Source organism: Opisthorchis viverrini (genome assembly GCF_000715545.1).
Source record: "Opisthorchis viverrini unplaced genomic scaffold opera_v5_367, whole genome shotgun sequence".
NCBI classification, from domain to species: Eukaryota; Metazoa; Platyhelminthes; class Trematoda; order Opisthorchiida; family Opisthorchiidae; genus Opisthorchis; species Opisthorchis viverrini.
The window spans coordinates 129677-151327 of NW_008752027.1; the positions used below are offsets into that span (position 1 = coordinate 129677).

The 21651-nt window shown below is 41.7% G+C and overlaps 1 protein-coding gene across 1 annotated transcript in view; it reads left to right on the top strand.

Moving 5' to 3' along the window:
• T265_10452 (hypothetical protein) overlaps positions 1 to 21651 on the top strand; it is a gene marked incomplete at both ends in the record, with an annotated part of 157053 nt that overhangs the window by 101444 nt on the left and 33958 nt on the right. The window contains 3 exons of the mRNA XM_009176827.1: positions 13586 to 13719; positions 13812 to 14097; positions 18420 to 18504. Of these exons, the coding sequence (XP_009175091.1) occupies positions 13586 to 13719; positions 13812 to 14097; positions 18420 to 18504 (505 nt within the window). The remainder of the gene's footprint in view (positions 1 to 13585; positions 13720 to 13811; positions 14098 to 18419; positions 18505 to 21651) is intronic.

Below are 21651 nucleotides of genomic sequence, written 5' to 3' on the forward strand. Positions count from 1 at the left end.
TGATACTTCCAAAGGTATAGTTGTCTACAGACAAGAATTGTCAAGTTTCTGAATAGGCGAAAATTGGTGGTCCGAACGCTAGGTGACCCCCAAGCCAACTTTATTCAGCTTAGATATATATCCTTGACTGGGAAGCGCCAGTAACCCACTCCAGTCAGGATGGAAGGGTAGTAGCTTAGTCAGAGAAGGTTGTTCTGAACGCTTGTAAGTAGGGGAATCTTAGGGCCATTGGATGCGCTGGGCGCAGTAGAGAGGTAAAGTTAAATTTGTGTAGTTTCGCCACTGTGTTCCTTGCGTGTTTCTTGAGTCTCCAGAATTAATGCATTCTGAAACTGTACACAGAGTAACAGGTTTCGTTTCGGATATATTCTGACGTGAAATCGAAGTAGTTATCTCTGTGTGAATTGTGGATACAAAAGACGTACAAGCCCAGAGATACCTCACAGGTTGTTCTTTCCTCATTACATACCCTATGGCTGGCATATCTCGAAAATCTCCTATGGGATTCGAACTTGTAAACAGAGGGTAAATATCTGCAATGAGCTATGGATAGCTTACAAAGGATATAGCATATACATCCATATACATATATAGGATATATATGGAAACTTTGCTAGAGGTCTACTAGCTATGTGGCTTTCTTAATAAGAATTTTGGACCTTACAAGAGTACCAGTAGTATATTTGGAGCTAAAATCCGCAGTTGATGCTGGAAGATAAAGAAACGTGTCAGAGTTATCCCATCTTAGTCGCCTGTTCCTGAGATGTCGAATTAAACACACGTTTTCTACTCAACTCAACTGAACTCTTATCGCAAAATATTAGAGTGATGGGAATTCTAGGACAGACATGTGATGTCTGCCCAGAATCATACGACGACTGTCTTATTGAGATGATTTATCACTTAGCCCTTTGCAGTGTCTACCAAATGACATTCACGTAACATGAGTTAAGGCTGACATTTTCAGTAAACGTCACTAGTAAATGTAGTTTTGTAATAGAACACGTAGCAGAGCATTAGAGGGAGACAAAGTTCATAATGAATTTAGTTAGATGCAATATGTACGCTTTTTCCGAAACAATATTCGAATGTACATAAAACATTCAGGTAACTTCACCGTAACATTCTGCATGTTGGGGAGCTTCTTCCTACGGTATATGAAATGGATTATTCACAAAAATCATCTTCCATAGGCCGGATAACGTCATTCTTCAAAGAGATCAACACAGCAGCTACAAATTAAAGCGATTCCCCCTGGTGATAACTACTTCACAAAATTGCCAATATTTGTGTTTAATACCTAGAAAACAGCAGGTCATTTTTCCTCTCTAAGAAAACCATATTCTGATCATAAGGCACACCGCAATACATTCACTGGATTATCCGCCATTTTTATCATTGATGTTGGATGGCGTGGATGACTGCTAGTTTTTCAGGGACCAAAGATCATATTGGAAAACAAACTAACGGTGTACAAAGATAACATTTTAAGACTCACCCAGAAACCCTGAAAAGGATGAATTCCTGTGAGAATATTTCATGTTGCGCAGTCGGTATTCTGATATAACCCATGGCTTGTTGAGCAGATTAGTACTTGTACTAAGGTTCTAGCAGTCTAACCTGCCATTTGGGCAATCCGAAGCCTGTGAGCTGAGCGAATTACCAAAATCGGATGGCTACAGCCCCCAAGTAACCTTCCCGCATATTGCTGTTTTATTGTGTACCGGACCTGCCGCTCCCTGATCAACATCACTACTTTGTTCGCCCAGAGTGGAATCATGGGTATTCTCATAGATCGCTTCATATCTTCTGTGCGAGCCCCATCATTTTGACTCTAGCTTTGTGATTCCAGTTGGAGCGATTGATTTAACTCGTTATACAGACGGTTAGGTATTTCGGAGCTACAGTGAGCAGTGTTGATTGCGTCCTGGCATGTGTTGATTCTTTTCTTCTGTTCTTATTGTGTACAACGTCGTTCCCAGTTTGTTGTTTCCGTTTTTTGCCTATATCGCCTTCTTCGTTTTGACCCGAATGTAAACCGCTCTCTGATCTTGTCATCGTACGTCTTGTTTGAATCAACACGTGGGTTTCACTATATTGGCCCGTTTGGAATCAGAAGTTTCTAAACTGGTGCATAAAAGCCACGATTCGAGGCTTGTACAATTCTACTGTTTTCGATTATTGTATTCACAGTACCGCATTTGTTAATAAAACCTCCATTTGAACAGCTTCCACGTTACTTAACCTGGCCCAACTGATTACCGGGAATGGCCAACAGTACTCAAATTTCAGCTGTGCTGTGGATCCCGGACTTTTTTCGACTATTGTTTCTTCTAAGCAACTAGTTGGGCCACGTTGAATCACGCGCGAACTCTCAAAAGTCAGGTTGTTCAGATGGGAATTCACCAACATTTTCCGCATTGATACAAAACGGGGGATGAAGTTGTACACAATATTTAAGGAAAAAGATCAACAGCATACGAGTAATGAAACCTCTTTCAGCGGACATCAGGTTTTCGCCATACCCAATCCGCAGCAATTTCAGCCCGTTTAGCTGTCTTAGTAATCGTCACCTTACTCTACAAAACGTATTTCACAAACTGGCAGTGCTTTTTTGGAATCCACCAGCCAATGACTATACAGTTGTGGGCTTATTTATCATGACTTGTTGAGGGTGCGCACTGTACCATCTATTTCCTACAGGATAACACTTTGCTATTCAGGCCATCGCTAATCCAGTTTGCTCTTTGGTTTTTCAAGTATTGGCAACACTTGGCACCAAGTTGATCTGTTTGTGTTTCTGCCTGAAATTCACGCTAAAGTTGTCCTTCTGACCTATGATAGTTGTCAACGTGCACAAGTCGGGCGAACAGCAATTATATTGCTGATTGCGTGCAGAGTGGACACATTAGGGAGTGGTCAGCATCGAGTTGGTGCAGGTATGCTTAACTCAGCACGTGTTCATTCCGAATTTGCATAGTGTAGACAACACTACGGATTATTCTGTGCGGCTGGCCTTCATGGGTATCGACGCTGAGCATTTGCCGTCCGAAGTGTGTTCTTTCTAAAGTCACGTTCGTTGAAGCAAACAGCCAAAATGGTCGTTGTCATCGCACGGAATTTGCGTTTTTCCGTTGTTGAAAACAAGTCACTGATTTGCCAGAACAATAATGGAGTAAAAGAAAACGAATCAGAGAACCGGACACCCTTGTAATTCGTATAGTATGTAGCTCTGGCTTATATCGAATTAAACAGAGTCATCCCTGTGTTGAATGGCTTTGGGGATGGGAAACGAAAGCAGGATGGATAATCTGGCTAGCAAAATAGCAGTTTATTCCTTATATGCATAACTTTATTTGATGCAAAGCGCAGGGTGCACTTGAGCACACTCTCCAGCATTATTGAAAAACGAACCATTCCATCTTCTTTTACAGTCCTTCAATCCATTACGCAGCGCTACTTTACGAGCACATGACCATTATCCTGTACACTCAACTTTCTTCGGGAACTCTGGCTTGAAACAGCATCTCACTTTGTTCTGTCTTTTTTGGAATATGTCCGTTCTGGTAATAAATCAAGCCCCTCGCCAGGCTTTCATCGGATTTCATCGAGCTGTGTTTCATTCGCACCTACTAACATATTATCATGCAGACAATAAATAAACCTAGGCATGTCTGTATTGTTCCATCCTTTCATGCGTGAGGAACTCGGCCCAACAAGATGCAGTGCGTAGAATGAGATGTTCCCATGCATTAACCGCAGAAAATGTCAGGGATGGTGGTGGGGGAACCCAGTGGTTGAAAAATACTTCTGTAGCCAGAGCGCAACCAAGGTCGGTGGGTTGGCGTCTGCCCCCGTCGTTTTCGGTGTAAGGAGCCAAGCTTTCAGGCTCATTGTCCTCGAGAAAGTGGCAGTATCGGACCAGTATGCTTACTACTTTGAGGCGGATTTAAGGCTGCATGAGAACCCCCCTCACGTCATCAAACTCGTAGTTCAGCAACACAAAATAATTAAACGTCGAGTAAGTTTATTTCCCACTCCAAAACAAACGGACCATACCACACTTGATTATTTCTCTCTTAGCGCTTATTAGACTTTCCTGGTCAAGGTGATTGTTCTTTGAGCGTTTATTTTAGAGAAACTGCGTAGCTGGTATTGAAAGCAGTACCACAGTGTGCACTGTGTGCGGGGTAACTGGCAGCAGACACAATCAACCTCCATCTTAACTCTCAAGAAACCGAAAATTTGGATTTCTTTCGAAGAATTGTGTGACTCGAACCATTGTGCCTCGGTAAAGGGGCTCGATGCGTCTTCTCCGTTTAGTTGTGGATGAAGTACTTAAGGGTTTATAAGCTGTGACTGTAATGCCCAATTCAACGACATATAGCTTTGACTACGATACCGGAGCTGCACTCAATATTGCTAGCTTCAGTATTCTATGCTTAACGAGTTGACCTATTGACCACGCTGCCCATTTAGGCGAGTTGCTCGTTAACTCTGGTTCAGAGAGATTTAAAATGAGGATATTATCCTTATCACATGAATTTCACATGTTGTCATAAGAACAACGACAGAATTTAGGGCATTTCTGACAGAAACTTGAATTATTTATAGCTGTTTACGAGACTTGTTGAATTTACATCCACGTCACTCTCGTATGAACAGTCTCTCTCTAGTCCTTCTGTGATTATTCTTGTGTGTTCGCAGTATGGTTTAGGGAACTGGACCCAGGTTCCTCACCCATTAGAGCTGATCAGCAGGGCATAGCTTTGGTGGTGCCAAGGTTTGAACTCCAGATATCAGACATGCGAGGCAAACGTGTTACCACTACATCAGCACACTTGACTCCTCATGGCCGAATGGGCGAACGTGTCCGGATTTCAGGACATCGCTCATGATCAAGAATCCACACAGTAAAGTCTTGTATGTGGGGAGAGTTCGTCAGGCCGACATTCACCGGTTAGTCCGCGTTAATTCACGGAAGGTTCTTGACGGCTACGAACTGATTCAGCGGCTCCATCTGGAGTAAATATACGCTTTTGTTGAATCACAAAATTATGTCTACCGCATATCTTACCAGGCTAATTACGCTACCTTTTCTTGGTGTTCTCACACTATAAATCAGTAAATTGTTGTCCGGTCCTCAACCCTGTATCCGCTCGAATACAGTCCAGGTAGGCTTTGAAATGCGAATTTTATAGACTTTTCTGTTTTCTGTGATTAAAATTTAAAATCAGCTCCACCGGACTCTCCCTGTCAGATTAGACTATCACCACTCGGACACTTTGGGACAGATTGCCGTCAGGCACGCTGGCATAACTAAGCCGTCATTATCACTTTAGTTACATATCGGCCCCCCACCCCTGCAATGTTTGGCCAACCATCCGCGAGGTCCACTTTTATTGACGAACAAAAACGTCCATAGTTGACAGTTTGGAATATTTCTATTCAACACTAATGCAGCAATCTGCAGCTTTAACAAATATGCTTTAACAAATGTCTAATAGCTGACACACAATAACCTATTCTATAAGAATGTGTACCTTTCAATGTACTGGGCTGTGTGGCTAATGAGTTAATAATGTCTTTACAAATTTTCCAAAATCATCAATGTTATAGAGCAGCAGCACTTGATGACAGCCTTCGCACAGTGTGCAAACAAATTCACAATTGGATTTGGAAAGCAGGGGCACAGATCACAAATAATTCGGGAAATAGGGTAAAATTTAGGTAGTTACTACAAAAGCCGAATGAAGCTAGTAGCTATGAGAATGTTATATATTTCGACTCTTTTCGAGTGGCCCTGATTTGCTTGGGATAGCGTAATCTGTTTTTTTTTTAATTCAAAAATTTTGTTCACTTTACCATATTCCCTCATTCTCGGAAAAGGGCACTCTGGATATCGCACCTCCCAAGTTGTGTTATTCGTGCATTTATCCGGCCTTTCCCGCGGTTGTATATATTAAACAAACCAACAAACATCAGTAGATGTGAATTTACTTGTCAACCAATTTTACTCTTATTATCTTAGTTACACATGCGTTGTCACTAAGTCATTTTTTCACAAGTATCTGTTATCTGGTCTACTATTTTCATATAGTTGGACAAAGTGAGCCGTGTGACTTGAGGAATATCACACTCATCGCATTTGTTTCTCCTGGGTTAATTCATATCTAATGTGCCTTCGCATCGATTCAAACCTAACGGGTTGCGTAATTTTCATTGTCGTGACGTAATAGCGTTCTCTCCCACATGTATGTGCTTGCGCGTGCCTTCTAACGGTTTCGTTTTTCCGCCGTTTGCCTATCCCTTCATATATTTTGAGCCTCATCATCAGTCGCCTATCTGTGTCCATTCGGTACGCCTATCCTACCCTTCTTTCTGCGGTCAAAGTAATACTGGTTCTTCTAGTTTTGTCCGTATGCATTTCGATGGATGGTGTGTTCCGACTTTCCGAGCTTCATGCATGACTGGGTTGATAGCCCACTAACCGCTCATTCTTATTTACTCCTGCTACCTTCTGGATCGTTTCCCACCGAAGGACCATGCGTTCAGTTTGGTGTCGAACTTTAGACTCATACGGTTACCCGTGACAAAATATAGTGTATCTAAGCGCCGGCATTGTTATAATGAACATAAATTGTACCCAATGCTTTATGTATGAACGTGGTTTCAAGTATAATATAAGGTAGACGGAAACTCGGGGACTTCACCTACCTGACGAGCCCGAAGAAGAGCGAGACCGGTCGTGGGCTGTCGATTAATTTTCAGCAACCTCATGAGTAGTGCACTACGAATATACTTGTATCGCAATTTCTTGAATATCATAGCAACCGAAACATGAGGCGGCCTGGTGCAGTACATTTAGTTGCATGGAAACATCGTAAACGAGAGATTCAGCTGAGTTCGAGGTGAGTCTTTCGCAAAACCAAATTTGTTTGCATATGAGTGCAGTTCGCTGAAAAGTGGTATTTGTTTTTTACTACCATGTTCAACAGAACACTTAGTATGACCTGGAAACTCTGGATCTGATCACACATTCAGCGAAGATGTTCCATCGCTATTACTAGCGCTGTTGTGGTCATCGTCAAGCTGTTTTTTTTTTAAAATGTGCACTAGTCCCATATGGAGTTCGAATAACCAAAGTACTCCGTTTAAATGGTGAAACGCCACGTATTTCACCGAAAAGGGGACAAACCCAACTATCCTCGGTGATTTCAGAAGGCAATAGTCAGAAACGTCGTGGCGCTTTCTTGTATTTCGAACAACTTGGGGTGATGGATTTCTGATCTTTTTCGGGTGATTTCGACGGATCGCTCTGTGTTCCAAGTTGAGAGATGATTCCTCCAGGGTGTCATCTGAGGATGCGTTCTAAAAACGGTAGGAATTGTAATCTGTTTTACGGTGATCCACTTGCGCAACAAATTACGTACCTGAGTCACATCGACCGTTGTCAATTTTATTGTTATGCTGAGACCACAAAAAATAACGTGGTTCTTTAATGACGATTTCTGTGATTTCTAATGACACTGACCGACTGTGCTCCATGCTCATTACCTCCTGAAGCCTACGTGTTTTTGACATACCTAGATATGTTCTTGAGTTGACCCAAAAAGTAATTATATCGCTTGATGTTGTATACTGCGATAGACCTGTTTTGAAATCCCTTAACCTGGGACCCAGTCATGTCGGGTCAAAAATTATGGCGAGTTCCTGGCGCGAAATGCTACGCAGGTTCCGACATGTGCTGAGTGATTTCCACATTTAAAATATTAGGGGAAGTTCGTTTTGAATTGAAATAGATAGATACCGCTGTGTGCCCATTGGTTGCAGTCAGGCTATAACTGACTGTAATAGGGTAAATGATGCAAACTCATGTCTACTCGGGTAGCTCAAACTGGCCCATTTTTTGGATAAACTAAAGAATGGCAGCCACATGTTTCGCAGTTTTTTTTAGCTGAATGAATCACGGCATGTTTCCATAGTGCTTCCTCTTCAGGACTCCTTAATTGTCAACCACCTCAGTTTTTCTTCCATAACAACTTGAAAGATTCGCTTTCAAAGTTCACTTTTGCAAGTACGATGCGAAAGGTTTGCGATCGAGTGCACGGAAAAATCAAACTAAGTATATTTGTGAAAATCCAAAAAATGGCAAACTGCGGAATTTTACTTGAAAATGTCCCAGTTTATAGTTGAAACAATGTGCGAATTCCGGTTGATTCGACAACATCACACGGACTGGGCTGTTTCGCTTTATTACACAGATGTTAACTACGTGTTGAATATTTGGTTCATTTATTCTAGACTCAGAAGCCCACCATTACCTGCGTTCCAAAAACATTTTCGGGAACTATGGATAATGCACACTCCATTCGGCATACTCTGTCTTCGAAGCACTACCATTCCACCAAGCAGATGTGAACATATGGAGTTCGAATAACCGAAGTACTCCGTTTAAATGGTGAAACGCCACGTATTTCACCGAAAAGGGGACAAACCCAACTATCCTCGGTGATTTCAGAAGGCAATAGTCAGAAACGTCGTGGCGCTTTCTTGTATTTCGAACTACTTGGGGTGATGGATTTCTGATCTTTTTCGGGTGATTTCGACGGATCGCTCTGTGTTCCAAGTTGAGAGATGATTCCTCCAGGGTGTCATCTGAGGATGCGTTCTAAAAACGGTAGGAATTGTAATCTGTTTTACGGTGATCCACTTGCGCAACAAATTACGTACCTGAGTCACATCGACCGTTGTCAATTTTATTGTTATGCTGAGACCACAAAAAATAACGTGGTTCTTTAATGACGATTTCTGTGATTTCTAATGACACTGACCGACTGTGCTCCATGCTCATTACCTCCTGAAGCCTACGTGTTTTTGACATACCTAGATATGTTCTTGAGTTGACCCAAAAAGTAATTATATCGCTTGATGTTGTATACTGCGATAGACCTGTTTTGAAATCCCTTAACCTGGGACCCAGTCATGTCGGGTCAAAAATTATGGCGAGTTCCTGGCGCGAAATGCTACGCAGGTTCCGACATGTGCTGAGTGATTTCCACATTTAAAATATTAGGGGAAGTTCGTTTTGAATTGAAATAGATAGATACCGCTGTGTGCCCATTGGTTGCAGTCAGGCTATAACTGACTGTAATAGGGTAAATGATGCAAACTCATGTCTACTCGGGTAGCTCAAACTGGCCCATTTTTTGGATAAACTAAAGAATGGCAGCCACATGTTTCGCAGTTTTTTTTAGCTGAATGAATTACGGCATGTTTCCATAGTGCTTCCTCTTCAGGACTCCTTAATTGTCAACCACCTCAGTTTTTCTTCCATAACAACTTGAAAGATTCGCTTTCAAAGTTCACTTTTGCAAGTACGATGCGAAAGGTTTGCGATCGAGTGCACGGAAAAATCAAACTAAGTATATTTGTGAAAATCCAAAAAATGGCAAACTGCGGAATTTTACTTGAAAATGTCCCAGTTTATAGTTGAAACAATGTGCGAATTCCGGTTGATTCGACAACATCACACGGACTGGGCTGTTTCGCTTTATTACACAGATGTTAACTACGTGTTGAATATTTGGTTCATTTATTCTAGACTCAGAAGCCCACCATTACCTGCGTTCCAAAAACATTTTCGGGAACTATGGATAATGCACACTCCATTCGGCATACTCTGTCTTCGAAGCACTACCATTCCACCAAGCAGATGTGAAGTGATTTCATTTAAAGTATTTCATTTGTCGCGGAATAGAGGACTCCCCGAGTTGTATGCTCATATCAACTGTTTATATGATTGAAAGAATACTAAGCGAAATACACTTATTTGCATAGCGATTTGACGGGAAACGCAACTGGAACTCAGCTGAATCTCTTGATTATGGTGTTCTTGATTAGAATTCAGTTTTCTTCTTTCTTTTCCATAAACCCACAACAGTTCTCAAGGCTTCATGAAAGCAATAGCACACGATTATAGAGTTCGAATGACAGGTTAAGGCTATGTTATCACTTACTTTTCCCTGGTTGATGCGTTTCCAATCCTGACTAAGAACTCTTGGAACAGCATCATCCTTCTTGGATCCTGTCGGGGGCATTATCATCTAAATAGTCCACCCGTCTTCCCATCACTTTTTTATTCGTGGTACGTGTTTGGATTTCGGATGCCTGCGTCCGTCAAATCCCTTTAACGTTTTACGGCACCTCTCACGTGCTATTCGTAGACTGGTACACTGATGTCTTTTCTATAAAACTGCACTAGAGGTCCGCTGAACATAGGGGTTAACCTCTTGAATGATGCAGTAAACTTCTCAGTCTCCGGTCGCCTATAGGATCATCGTGCCATAACTTCGTACATACAGCCCACTTTATCGCCCCGAAAAGGTATTTCATTATTTTTATTGTGAATTGGTGTGTGAAGCTACCGCGTTTATTCATTTTCTATGATAACACACTCCTCTTCACTCGGGTATTGTGTGTCGTTTTTACTGTGTGTGAACCGATGGAAACACATTTGGATTTTTCGGTGTACGTAACCTATAGTTGCTGATAAGAGGAATTAATTATATATGTGGTTCTACATCCAATTCGGGTGAAACAAAACGTGAACTGATTTGATCATGACGTTATCAGGTAGCGAAATAAAGCTAACTTCGTGAAGCATACCTTCTTCACAAATATATCAGTTTATTATAGAGATTAAAATTCCACACTGACGAACAGTTTTAAATCATTGTTTTTCTACCTATTCTTTGTTTTTGAGTGGGTCATTTAACAGCAAATAACTAACGAATTGAAAATTTCCACGAAAAAGTATCCGGGTGGTTTCACTTTGAAAAAAGTTGCATGTTGGCTGAAGGTAGTTCCAAGAAATTGTTGAATCACCGGGTGAAATGCATTCAGCTCCATTTGCACGTTTGTTTTCTCATGAATCAGGTGCACCACTCCCCCTCTTCTAGCCAGTTTCCTCAAAAATGGTCTATTTTCTAAAGTGCTTGCTTGGTTGTTCATTGCCGTTGGGTCGATGTTTCTGGATCTTCAGAACGACAGCCTACTACGTACACCTTTATAATATCACCTTTAGGTGCCTTTTTTTTATCATACTTGGCGCAAACTGTTTGTTGTTCTTCGTGTCGTAAGACAATTTTTAATCGCCATACTGCTCCATAACTTCTTCTAAGGTCATGTTGCAGAAAAGCACCGAAGTCGCCCTAGGACGGTATGCTGCACTATTAGTCAACATCAATGTTGGTTATCACATATCTCCTGACCAGCTCAACGAACGTATTTGGGCGCATGGCTCAGTGATAAGTACGCAAATTTACTGACCGAAAAGTCCGCAGTTCGAACCCGATCTCAGCCTCTCGACTTCTCCTACCTAGTCTTGGGCAACCTCGTAGTACCCAAGCCCTTCGAAAAGTCCCAGTTCGAACCCGATCTCAGCCTCTCGACTTCTCCTACCTAGTCTTGGGCAACCTCGTAGTACCCAAGCCCTTATGCATCCTCTGTTGACATGGAACCAAAATAATGCTACAGCTGAATGATTTTTTGTGTATTTCTGAGTTCTCCTTCAAGCCACAGTCACTCGAACAGCACCAGGATCAAATTAGCGAGAACCTGTACATCAGCCCGTTTTGTACTCGTGCTCGTCTTCAGTGTGTATGATCCTTGGGCGTAGTGGAGTTTAAACTCGCCATCAGACTTGTGACACACATAATCAACTCACATACGACGGGCCCACCAGAATTTACGGCAAACAAGGTTACTGTTGAATTGTATGTAGAAGCCAAACTCCTCAAACTTGAGGGTTGTTGAACCGACCATCCTTGTCGCAGTAGAAGCGCACTATTTCCTTGGATTTGAGATAATTATATAAGGACGGGATTTAGAGAGCGACTCAGCTCTTTACGATTTGGAAGAAGTTAGTTGACAGGTACATTTTTCTTCATGTGGAGACATCCTTCAGCTGGAATGGGTCGTTTAGCTTCCTTACGAGTTCTCATGTTGGCAGTACTAGTACTCCATGAAAAATATGCTGCTTATGTTGGCTACTTATTGGACTTGCTTTCATGAGTATAAGGGCTTTTCTTCGTTAAAACCCCAAAGTTACAGGGCTCATAGGCTCTTCTTGTCGCTCAATCAAGTCATTCGTTGTACGCAGCTTATACTGGCTGTAAAAAACCCAAACCTAAAGTATGAGGACAACCGTTCAATAGAAGGAAACACATTACAAATAACAGGAATGTCCACATAGCCGACCAGTCTCTGAAAAGGCCGCACTCTTCGTCAACTTGGCCATCGCGTCTTGAAGCCGTTTGCGTCGGATGATTGCAAGTGTGGTTGGCGTGGAAAAACGCAATTGGATGAGCCTACTTCCAATGACCAATCACAGATGATCTGAGATGATGACGTCGTAGTAGATATGCACTACATTCTTTCAACTAACTGGCAACATGCAACGCGTTCATACGTCCTTCATTAATAATGACCGGAACTGACAAACTGCTTGTGGCTAAGTATTTGGCTTGCAACCACAATCAAACAGACACATATAACACGGATAATATGGTAAACAATGACATCAAAGTGATTTGGTCTACCGACGACCAATATGAGATGTTCCAATGCTGCTTGTCATTCTACATTCCTGGGTTTAGTTACCGTTGCTTTTAGAAGAAATTACCCCATCGTTATTTCTTTCTGTTCCTTGGGCTGGAGGTCCCGCGTCATGTATTGCACGTTTGATTTGGGTGCAAGATAATCTGTAAAACTTCGTTATAATATGGAGGTAGCAGTTTATCAACAATTAAGATTGGATATTACTTAACAGACAGAATTGGCTTGAGCAAAGCCTCGAAAAATAAGCAGAGTGACTTTTTCCACCAAATTTTGTTTAATCATACATTCAAGAGATATACCACTAAAAGGCTCAGGCCATGATTTATGGCAGGGAATCCTAGCTGGCGTTTTACATTTCTCCGGATGAAATGAGGACTATTGTCCCTTTCTGGTCCCCAGTCGACAAACCTCCGAGACTAATTTATCTCCATAAGCGGTCTGACAAATTAAACAGTACGAACGGTCACCCTTAATTACTACCCTCTTTTGCTCAATTTGTCTGACATTGGCCAACCGGATGTTGACATTCAACAGCCTTTCAACTAGAGCTACAATAATGAGGTGTCTATATCTAACGGATATCACTACCCTCTGGATCGAAGGCGTGGTTTACGAACCTAAAATTCCAACTTATGTGGACTGAATTCGGATTCGAACTTCCAAAGTTTCCGCTTGTATAAAAAATGGATCACCAAAACAGCTATAGTGTGCATTACTAAGTACTATGGTAGAGCCTTGCCTTTTCGCTGTCGTCATTAAACATCAAGGCCTGGGGTTCCTCCTTGCGCTGTAATGTTGCATCCGTCATGGCATGTATCATCCCTGAGGTGTACAGGGTATATTTTTCGGTTCGATCTTAGAAAAGCATTGATTGTCAGTTTTCGTCACTTCTTTTTGCTATCTTGTTAGTTTATAATTTTACTCTCATGTTCTTCCTCCACTCAATTGTGTGTCGGGAACACAGAAGCTCGGAAGCACACTATACCGCCTTGCGTACAACGCAAAATCTCTGCATGATTTAGACCCGGAATATTTGACCAATCTTTCATCAAAGATGACGGATCAACAAATTCAGCGGGAGCTGGATTCCCAATCGGAGTAAGTGCCCCTGGATTCCACCTACATATCTACTGGGAGGTCCTGCGTGCTCAAAAACTCTTTGATTATTTTAATCACGCATTATTTTGCAGCCTGGAGCGACACCAAATGGCGAAACAACTGCTTGATACATTCATTTCAACTGTTCACACACCCACTCAGTCTACTGAAACGAATATTTCGATGCATCTGCCGGAACCTCGTGCTCCTGAGCCTATCAAATCCGTATCCAATATAACGCCTTCAACCTCACCAACGAAAAAAATCAACATGGCCACATCAGTACTTCACATCATTGCTTCCATCGTGCGCAAATCCCCCCATACTCGACAGATGATTGATTCGGGACAGGCGAACAGAGAGGGCTTCAAGTTTCTGGTGAGTGTGTCGGTATGATCATAAAATTTTTTTGTTATCGAAAACTAGCAGAATAGATGAAGTGAGGGTTCCAACATTTCTGGGCACTTTATCAAATAACCCTCATCATCAGAAATCTGGTGCAAGTGTTTTCTTGTGATGGATGGCTTCCTATAATCGAATTCGATCTTTTCCGTCGAGAGGATGAAAACATGCTTCGTGACGAAGAATGGGGTTCTGGAGACAGTTCCTTAGCAGTGAGGCGAGAGAACGTCAAGATTAGTTGGGTAAATTGAGTCGAGAGAAATTTGCACAAGCTCGTATAGAACATAACCCTACTGAAGTGTACCATTCATTAATAAATTTTCGACAAGCTAGTCGTTGGCTTGTTCACTGAGCTGGGCGATTCGATTGCAGACTCCTCATCTCAAATCAAGGTGACATCATCTGTGCATTATTCGGGAACCTAGTAATGCGTAGCGATGAGTTGTTGGTTGTATCCAGCTCAGCTAACAAGCCAACGACCATCTACGCTAACATAGCTACTAACATATTCTTCAATGAACAAGCTGTTCGTCGTCACGTTTACACCAGGTGATTTTGACTGATTCAGAGGAATCAACACTAGGGTTGCTGCTTGAACTATGGTTAGGCAATAATATAGACTTGTGTCACGTTGAAAATAAAGGGAGAACAGCTGAAGAAGCTACCTTATGAACGGCATATTGCTCTGTGTCTACCACAAGTGCGAAAACCGTAGAATCGTGTAGCTGCTCCTCTTGCACACCATTTATCGGTGCTTCACTAGATTCTAGACATCTTTCCTCAGAACCACTCAGAAGCGTTACAACAGCGTCGTTAATATCAGGTACACATAGCACTCAATCCCACAGTGATACCAAGGGGGCCCGCTGGCTCAGTAATTAGTGCGCAAATTTACTGACCTAGAGGTCCGCGGTTTGAACCCGATCTCTGCATCTCGACTTCCCCTGCTTAAGCTTGGGCAGCGTGGCAGTATCCCGGCCCTCTTGCTTCCTTCAGCACCGAAAGGGTGTTACAGCCGACCGATTATTTTTTATCCCTCACAGTGGTACACATTTAAATACAAATGGCTTGAGTGAACCTTCGTTAACTGTTTTCATTATTTTGAACGAAAAAACACGTCCACCAATGACGGACATTGTCACTTGCACCCCATGTCTCTGGCAGCGAGTTGTCCGTGTTCACCAGTACAACCCCGCCACCCTGTAGAAACAAACTGGATTTAAAACAAAACTTTGCGCTTTATTTGTTTAACCAGACGGTTTTTGTCCTGGTTTCGGTTTGTGTTTTGTGTCCCAGGGAGGGAAAACAAGTTAAGTAACGCATGTTTGTCGGAAACGTGGGGAGTGCGTTGTCCAATGTCAGTGATTATGTGCACAATGAATAAATAGTTGCATATATTCCCTCGAAAGCCACTTCGGGGTTACGCATTAAATAATACTGCTATGCTGCATTCGCATATCTATGTGGGTTTGACGAGGGACTCATTGGAACCCAGCTGAATTTCTCGTTTAGTACGGTTTCTTGGGTGGCTCACAGACTGAAACGAATGTATGACTTATTAATTCAGTAAAGAGTAGCTGTGTCCCCCCATTGATCCATGGCCGAAGATAAATATGGCATAAAAAATCTTCACCCCAAACTCAATACCGAAATGTTATTTTCGCCTGAGCAACTGCGTAGTTAATTCTCAGTTCCAAATAGATAGGATACTGGTTCATTTGTCTACAGAAAGAATACATGATTCTTATCATTTGGAAGGGGTTTGAAGTCGATTGAAGATTTATCATTTTAGAAGGGTTTGGTAAACAATGGGCGGAAACAAAGTACACTTCCTCATCATACTTCAACTATATTCACAATGAGATCATATGTACATGCACAAACATACGTGCAATATTTCTGGATCAGGATTTCCCTCTGTGGCAAAGTTCACTATATTCGGGGTTTTCAGTGTGCTTAATGTACTGTTATTGTCACAGTGGATATTATCCCCTGAACAAGACAACTGAGAGACAAGTAATCTTATGGAGAAAGCGCATCTATACACATCGTAAGACAGAACACTGCTCATACCCGAAAAACGCATAAATGTTGTCAAACGCTGTAATACGAGTGTAGTGCTAATCTTTTCATTTGCATTCGGAATGTTCTCAAAGATCAGGGTCATCATCAGCCCTTCGACAAGTGAAGTGATGGATTAGGTTCATTCCTCTTCTGCTTTAGAGTGCTATGATCGCCAGCTTATCGCCTAATTCATTTGCATATGTTCTCAAAGATGAGGGTCATCATCAGCCCTTCGACAAGTGAAGTGGTGGATTAGGTTCATTCCTCTTCTTCTGCTTTAGAGTGCTATGATCGCCAGCTTATCGCCTAATGTTCTGAGCCTTCAAACAGGGTCTTAAGTTGTCTATTCTGGTGCATTTTGGCAACGAGTAGCATGCATTTAACGGCGCTTGAATGATGGCGACAAGAAAACTCACTCCAACAACTGGATGACTTGAGCCCAGATGGGCTGAATGAACCACATAAATAATTTCTCTCACTGAGCTGTACTACCCCTCGATGCATGGTTGACGCACAGATTGCTAGATATAAGATGCCTTTAGACTTGAGTGTTCAGTGACTGCTGTTTCTTTGTATCACAGTCCTGAAAGCGCATAGTAATACGTCCGGTCACAGTTCTCCACAACGGTATGAAGAATCCTAGGTAATAAAGCCTTTCCTGTCGGTGGTCTCCGGCTTGGATAATATCATTAGGGCTAGGGGCTGTAAAATTATTTTTATGCGAAGAACGCCAAAATACATTAGTTTATGGCCTTCAATCCGAGCATGACTAACAAGGTTTAGCATTTTTTCGTATACACTGGAAAATTCCGCATGTCTTTCAGTGAGGCAGTTGCATGAATCCAAAAATAACGTCTCTGAGAGGCATTCAACTTTCTTGTGAACGTTATTTTTTGTGCAATTTTTAAACCAAAAAGCAAAACAGCAGTCCGTCATGGACATAGCAGAAAAGGGACTATTTATATATATAAGTATTTTTGCCATAAAAGAGGCAATAGCTCAAAAGCGACAGACGCTGTTGTACAGCGCGTGTGAATGACGTTCTATTATCCTGCTCCATAACCATAGACGTACCTAACTTGTTCCTACGCAACAAATGTAACGTGTCCTCTCTTCCGTCCCTCCTTCCTTTCTTTGTTCCAACTTTTTCACTTTTCCGGCGAGTGCCAAATACCGTTAAAACACTGCCAGTAACGTGCTTTCTCTCTGGAATATGTGGGGTTATTTTGCGGAGACCTACTTGTACGGATTTTGTTCAGAGTTGAAACTCTTAGTCAACTAATGATTTGACAGAAATACTAAATTTATCGCTTAGTTTCACAGATACATAATTAGAATGTATATTTCATAGAAGACCTATATTCTGTCACACGAAGAGCCTGGTTTTACATTAACTTAAGGCTTTAGCTTTGGACTTAAAAACCGTTTTACTGACCCTGCTATCAGCTGGTGATGAAGGTTGAAATGTGTGCCTTTTCACCCCAATGCTAGATGAAAAGAGTTCCATTATTCGATAGCTAAAAATCAGCCAGTGTCATTTGACATTCTCGAGTTACAGGAAAGGTGCAAGGAGCCAAGACTAATTCGCGTGGGATATGGTTTACTGAGATGCGTCATGCGTGAGAATGATTCTCTGTGGGAACGTAGAAAATGGTCTACTGCATTATCAATTAGCGGACCCTCAGCTGAAGCGGCTAAAATGACGACGGCTCTGAAGTGGTCGAATCCCAAACTTATTTTCTTTTTAACTCAAGTCACCTGAAGGGACACGCAAGGAAAAATCCCCCCACGAATTTTGGACAATTTTGTTTGTACTGTGACATTTTTACCCCAGAATCCCTTTCCCAAAGATTTTTTGGTGATTTATGAACGGAACAGCTGGAATTGGAAGTCCTCATTGTTTGGGATAAAACCCGCGTCCGAGCAGTTGTTCAGGATCATGGTCGTACTGAGGAAACTTCATCCGGCAAATTCCAATATTGCTTTCATTGTTCAAATATTGTGCAAAAGCACCGGCTACTTCGTGTAGAAAATGATAAGGCAATGTTCCGATCGAAATAGCTTGTCACCACAATTTCACTCGCTTGAGTGCTTTTTGGTTTGTAATTTTTACTGGTGTCGTGTTTTTCATTACAAAAAGGAGATCAACTGCCTGGTGTGATCGTGTAATTTTCACACTTTCATCCATATAAGCATCTGACGGTAAATTTTGCCGTTTCCTTTTTTTCCCGCAGCGCCTCAACAAAGCCAAGGTTAGCGCACATTTTAACAAATCAGACGGAGCACCCGCTGGAGTGATGATCTTGTCCGATTCTGTTGGTGAGTAAACTTGCTGACCTGTAGTGGTCTATAATAAATTCGTCCCCTAATTGCCACTACAAATCCTGTCATGTTTCGAATGGTTTCTGTTGACTTGCTTTTTGACTTCCTTTTTTCATCCGTTCAACAAGTGAAGTTAAACATGACTATTCACTTGGCAGCCAAATTAAGGATCCTGAGAATCGTTCGACACCACATTCTACGTGGTGCACTTTTTCTCTGGGAACGTCAACCTGAAAGCGTTAAAGTTGGACTAGTATCTCTGGATCATAAGTTAGTGCCTTAATTTCCGGGTACTTGGTTCTCACGGGTTCATAGTAATTATCGCATATCCCGTGGCTCTTTATCTTGCCGCATGCGCCAGTTGTGCCGAAGGATTAGTGGCTCATCCTATAAGAAAAAAAGTTTGAATATATCGTTGACGACTTTCGATCACAACAATACATTTAAACTGGGAGAAAGAAGCTTCGGAATTAAAGATGACTGTCAACTAATACAGCTTTCAAGAGGCGACTTTATCAAGCCGGTGATTATATCGAATCCGATATTTTATTTCTGATTCTCGAAGTAGAGATTATTCAAGTCATCCCCCCTACTACCTTAATCTCCTGTTGCACCGGTGGTAGACGAATGCCCTGGGTTCAAGAAAATAGTACGTTTTTGAACGGCCATCGGTTGAAAACAAAAATGAACTTAATCTAGCTCAAAAAACCACCTAGAGAGTTATATGAATCCTTAGTTAACCACATACTGGAAGCACGTGACTAAATCCATATTCTCCTTGGGATTTTTCAAGATTATTGTGGGAAAGCAGTAGGAGTGTATTTGTTAGAAAAGTAAGACGCCCATTGTGAGGAGGTCATCCACCAAAATCGTTGAGTCTATCTCTAGCTGTGGATTTATTTTACTTTTCCCATAAATTTAGCAGTTCAGTAAATGTACGACACCTAAGCACGCATCATGTGCGTGGTGTCTTGCTCAGCCTGTTCTGCTGGATCCACTTGCAGTTTCTCTAGTGCCCCTTCTCTAGGGGACATTCTGAATGTGTACTGAATGTGTGTGTTCTTGTTAGGCGGTTTCCTAACAGAAAACGTTCCCATGAACACCTTCACGAGAAGTCACGAAATATCAGCCTTCTTCATGCTCAGTCGAATTTAAAATGTTGGCCAAAACGCATTCCTTTAGGCCACATTCCATTCACTATATTGACGATATGACTTTTTCCAAAGATATTTAAATCAAATAGTCCATTCCATTTAAAAAATTGCAGTAATTCATTGGCTTTTTCTGTACAACTACGAATACTCGCCTTTGCAAATCTGGTTCTGTGTTACGTCACTAATGCATACATGAAGCATTAAGATTTCTAACCAAGGATTTCATGTGTAAGGCCTGTGGATTCTGACCGACGGACCTTTAACACTGATTGAAGCTTGTAACAAGAACCGGGTGATGTATTGATCCTTAAGGCTATCACTCTCGTTACAATCTAGACAGTCAATGGTATAAGGAATAAGTGTGGAAAACCCTTAAGTACGCTCCTCCAAAAACATTCATTGCGATGGAATTTTAGTAGATTTCCTACACCTAAATTCTTTCCGTGAAATGGCAGCAAAAGTACTTTATTTCTGGACTTGTTCTCTTTTGAAAATCCAAGACGTTAGAATAGAGTATCTACCTTTGGATACGCACCATGCGAGTACGCTCGTATCACCTATCAGTCAGTTTTCACCATGTTTTGTCATGATGAAATCACCACCGCTAGTTAAGTCCTTCGAAAAAAAATATTCCTAACCCAATTATGTGGGATTGGTACTCAACGCGCAATGGACACTGCAATTTTAAGGATGCTACTGGTGAAAGGAAGAAGGCCTTTGCTACGGGGTTATTTATTAGGAAACGCCAAGTAAACACTTACAGACTATTGGACAGGGAAGCAAAACTCTCATATGTATCTTGTTTACACAAACTAAATATCCATCTTCTTCTTGAACGTGTCTTCCTGAACTTTCCTGGATATTCATCAAATGCAAGAAATGCTACAAAGCGACTCGACAAATTCCCTAATAGATCCCACTTTTCAAGATGTGCAGTGGATTTACGAGAAGATATACCACTCGCAGCAGTATCCGCCGTTCCACTGGTAAACAGCTTGTGCGCTCAACAATGGAAGGGAAATTAGCGCAACCCACAGGCACAAGCAGAATATGGTTGGTGGTGCCTGGATAATGTTCCTAATTAACAGGGACCATCAACCGAGTACGCTTACGTCATTTAGCGGCCAGTCTTCTAAATAATTACCCACATTCATGGGTAAAGTCCATCCTCATATATACTAGCACGATACCTACCGATACAAACGTGTCGAATGTATTTGATTTCTGTTCTACATTACATGAGATATTAAGAATTCTGTTCTTTTCAATAAATTCAAGCCTTCCGTTACCTATCTACCAGAACCCCGTACACTTTCCATCACGAGTTCCCGATCCCCTCATTGAAACTTAATCACCAATAAGCGCCTTTCAAAAACCCGTGAAAAACGAGCAAAGCTTTTTAAAAGAAAAGTTCCGCAGCTTCCGCAGAAGTTACGTATACTATGAAAAAAATTTTGGGTGCTGTCGTTAAACGTTGTTATCATTTGTTGCTTTAATTTTCAGAAGAACATCAGTCCCAGTCTACATCAGCTCCAGACCGCCAAAATTGATCTATTCTGGGGGCAGCTTACGCTTAAAAGTCCATCCTTAAGAATATTTCAGTGCCGCTCCGGAGAGCGATTTACGAACACTGAAAACTTTTCAAAATTCTGAGTTCCCAATAATAAGTTATTCCCCACGAAGTTCACAAAGTAGGGTTGCTTGCCGTCCAAAGTGAAAGTTGCACCTGATGAAATGCGATCCACCTAAGTCTTAATTAGAATTACGAATAAACCTTTGAGTTCTGAAGCATATTGGCTGTTGATATTCATACTCAGATAGCTGCGGTCATTTGAGAGATGTAACCTTTTCGGAATTTCTGAAATAGGCCATGTTACTTTTGCTAGAAACTGTCGGATAAACGATGTAGGTCAACGATATACGTGATTACTCGCCAACCAATTAATACTTGCAACTAGCAGCAAGGGTAAATTGTGATGCAACATTTTCC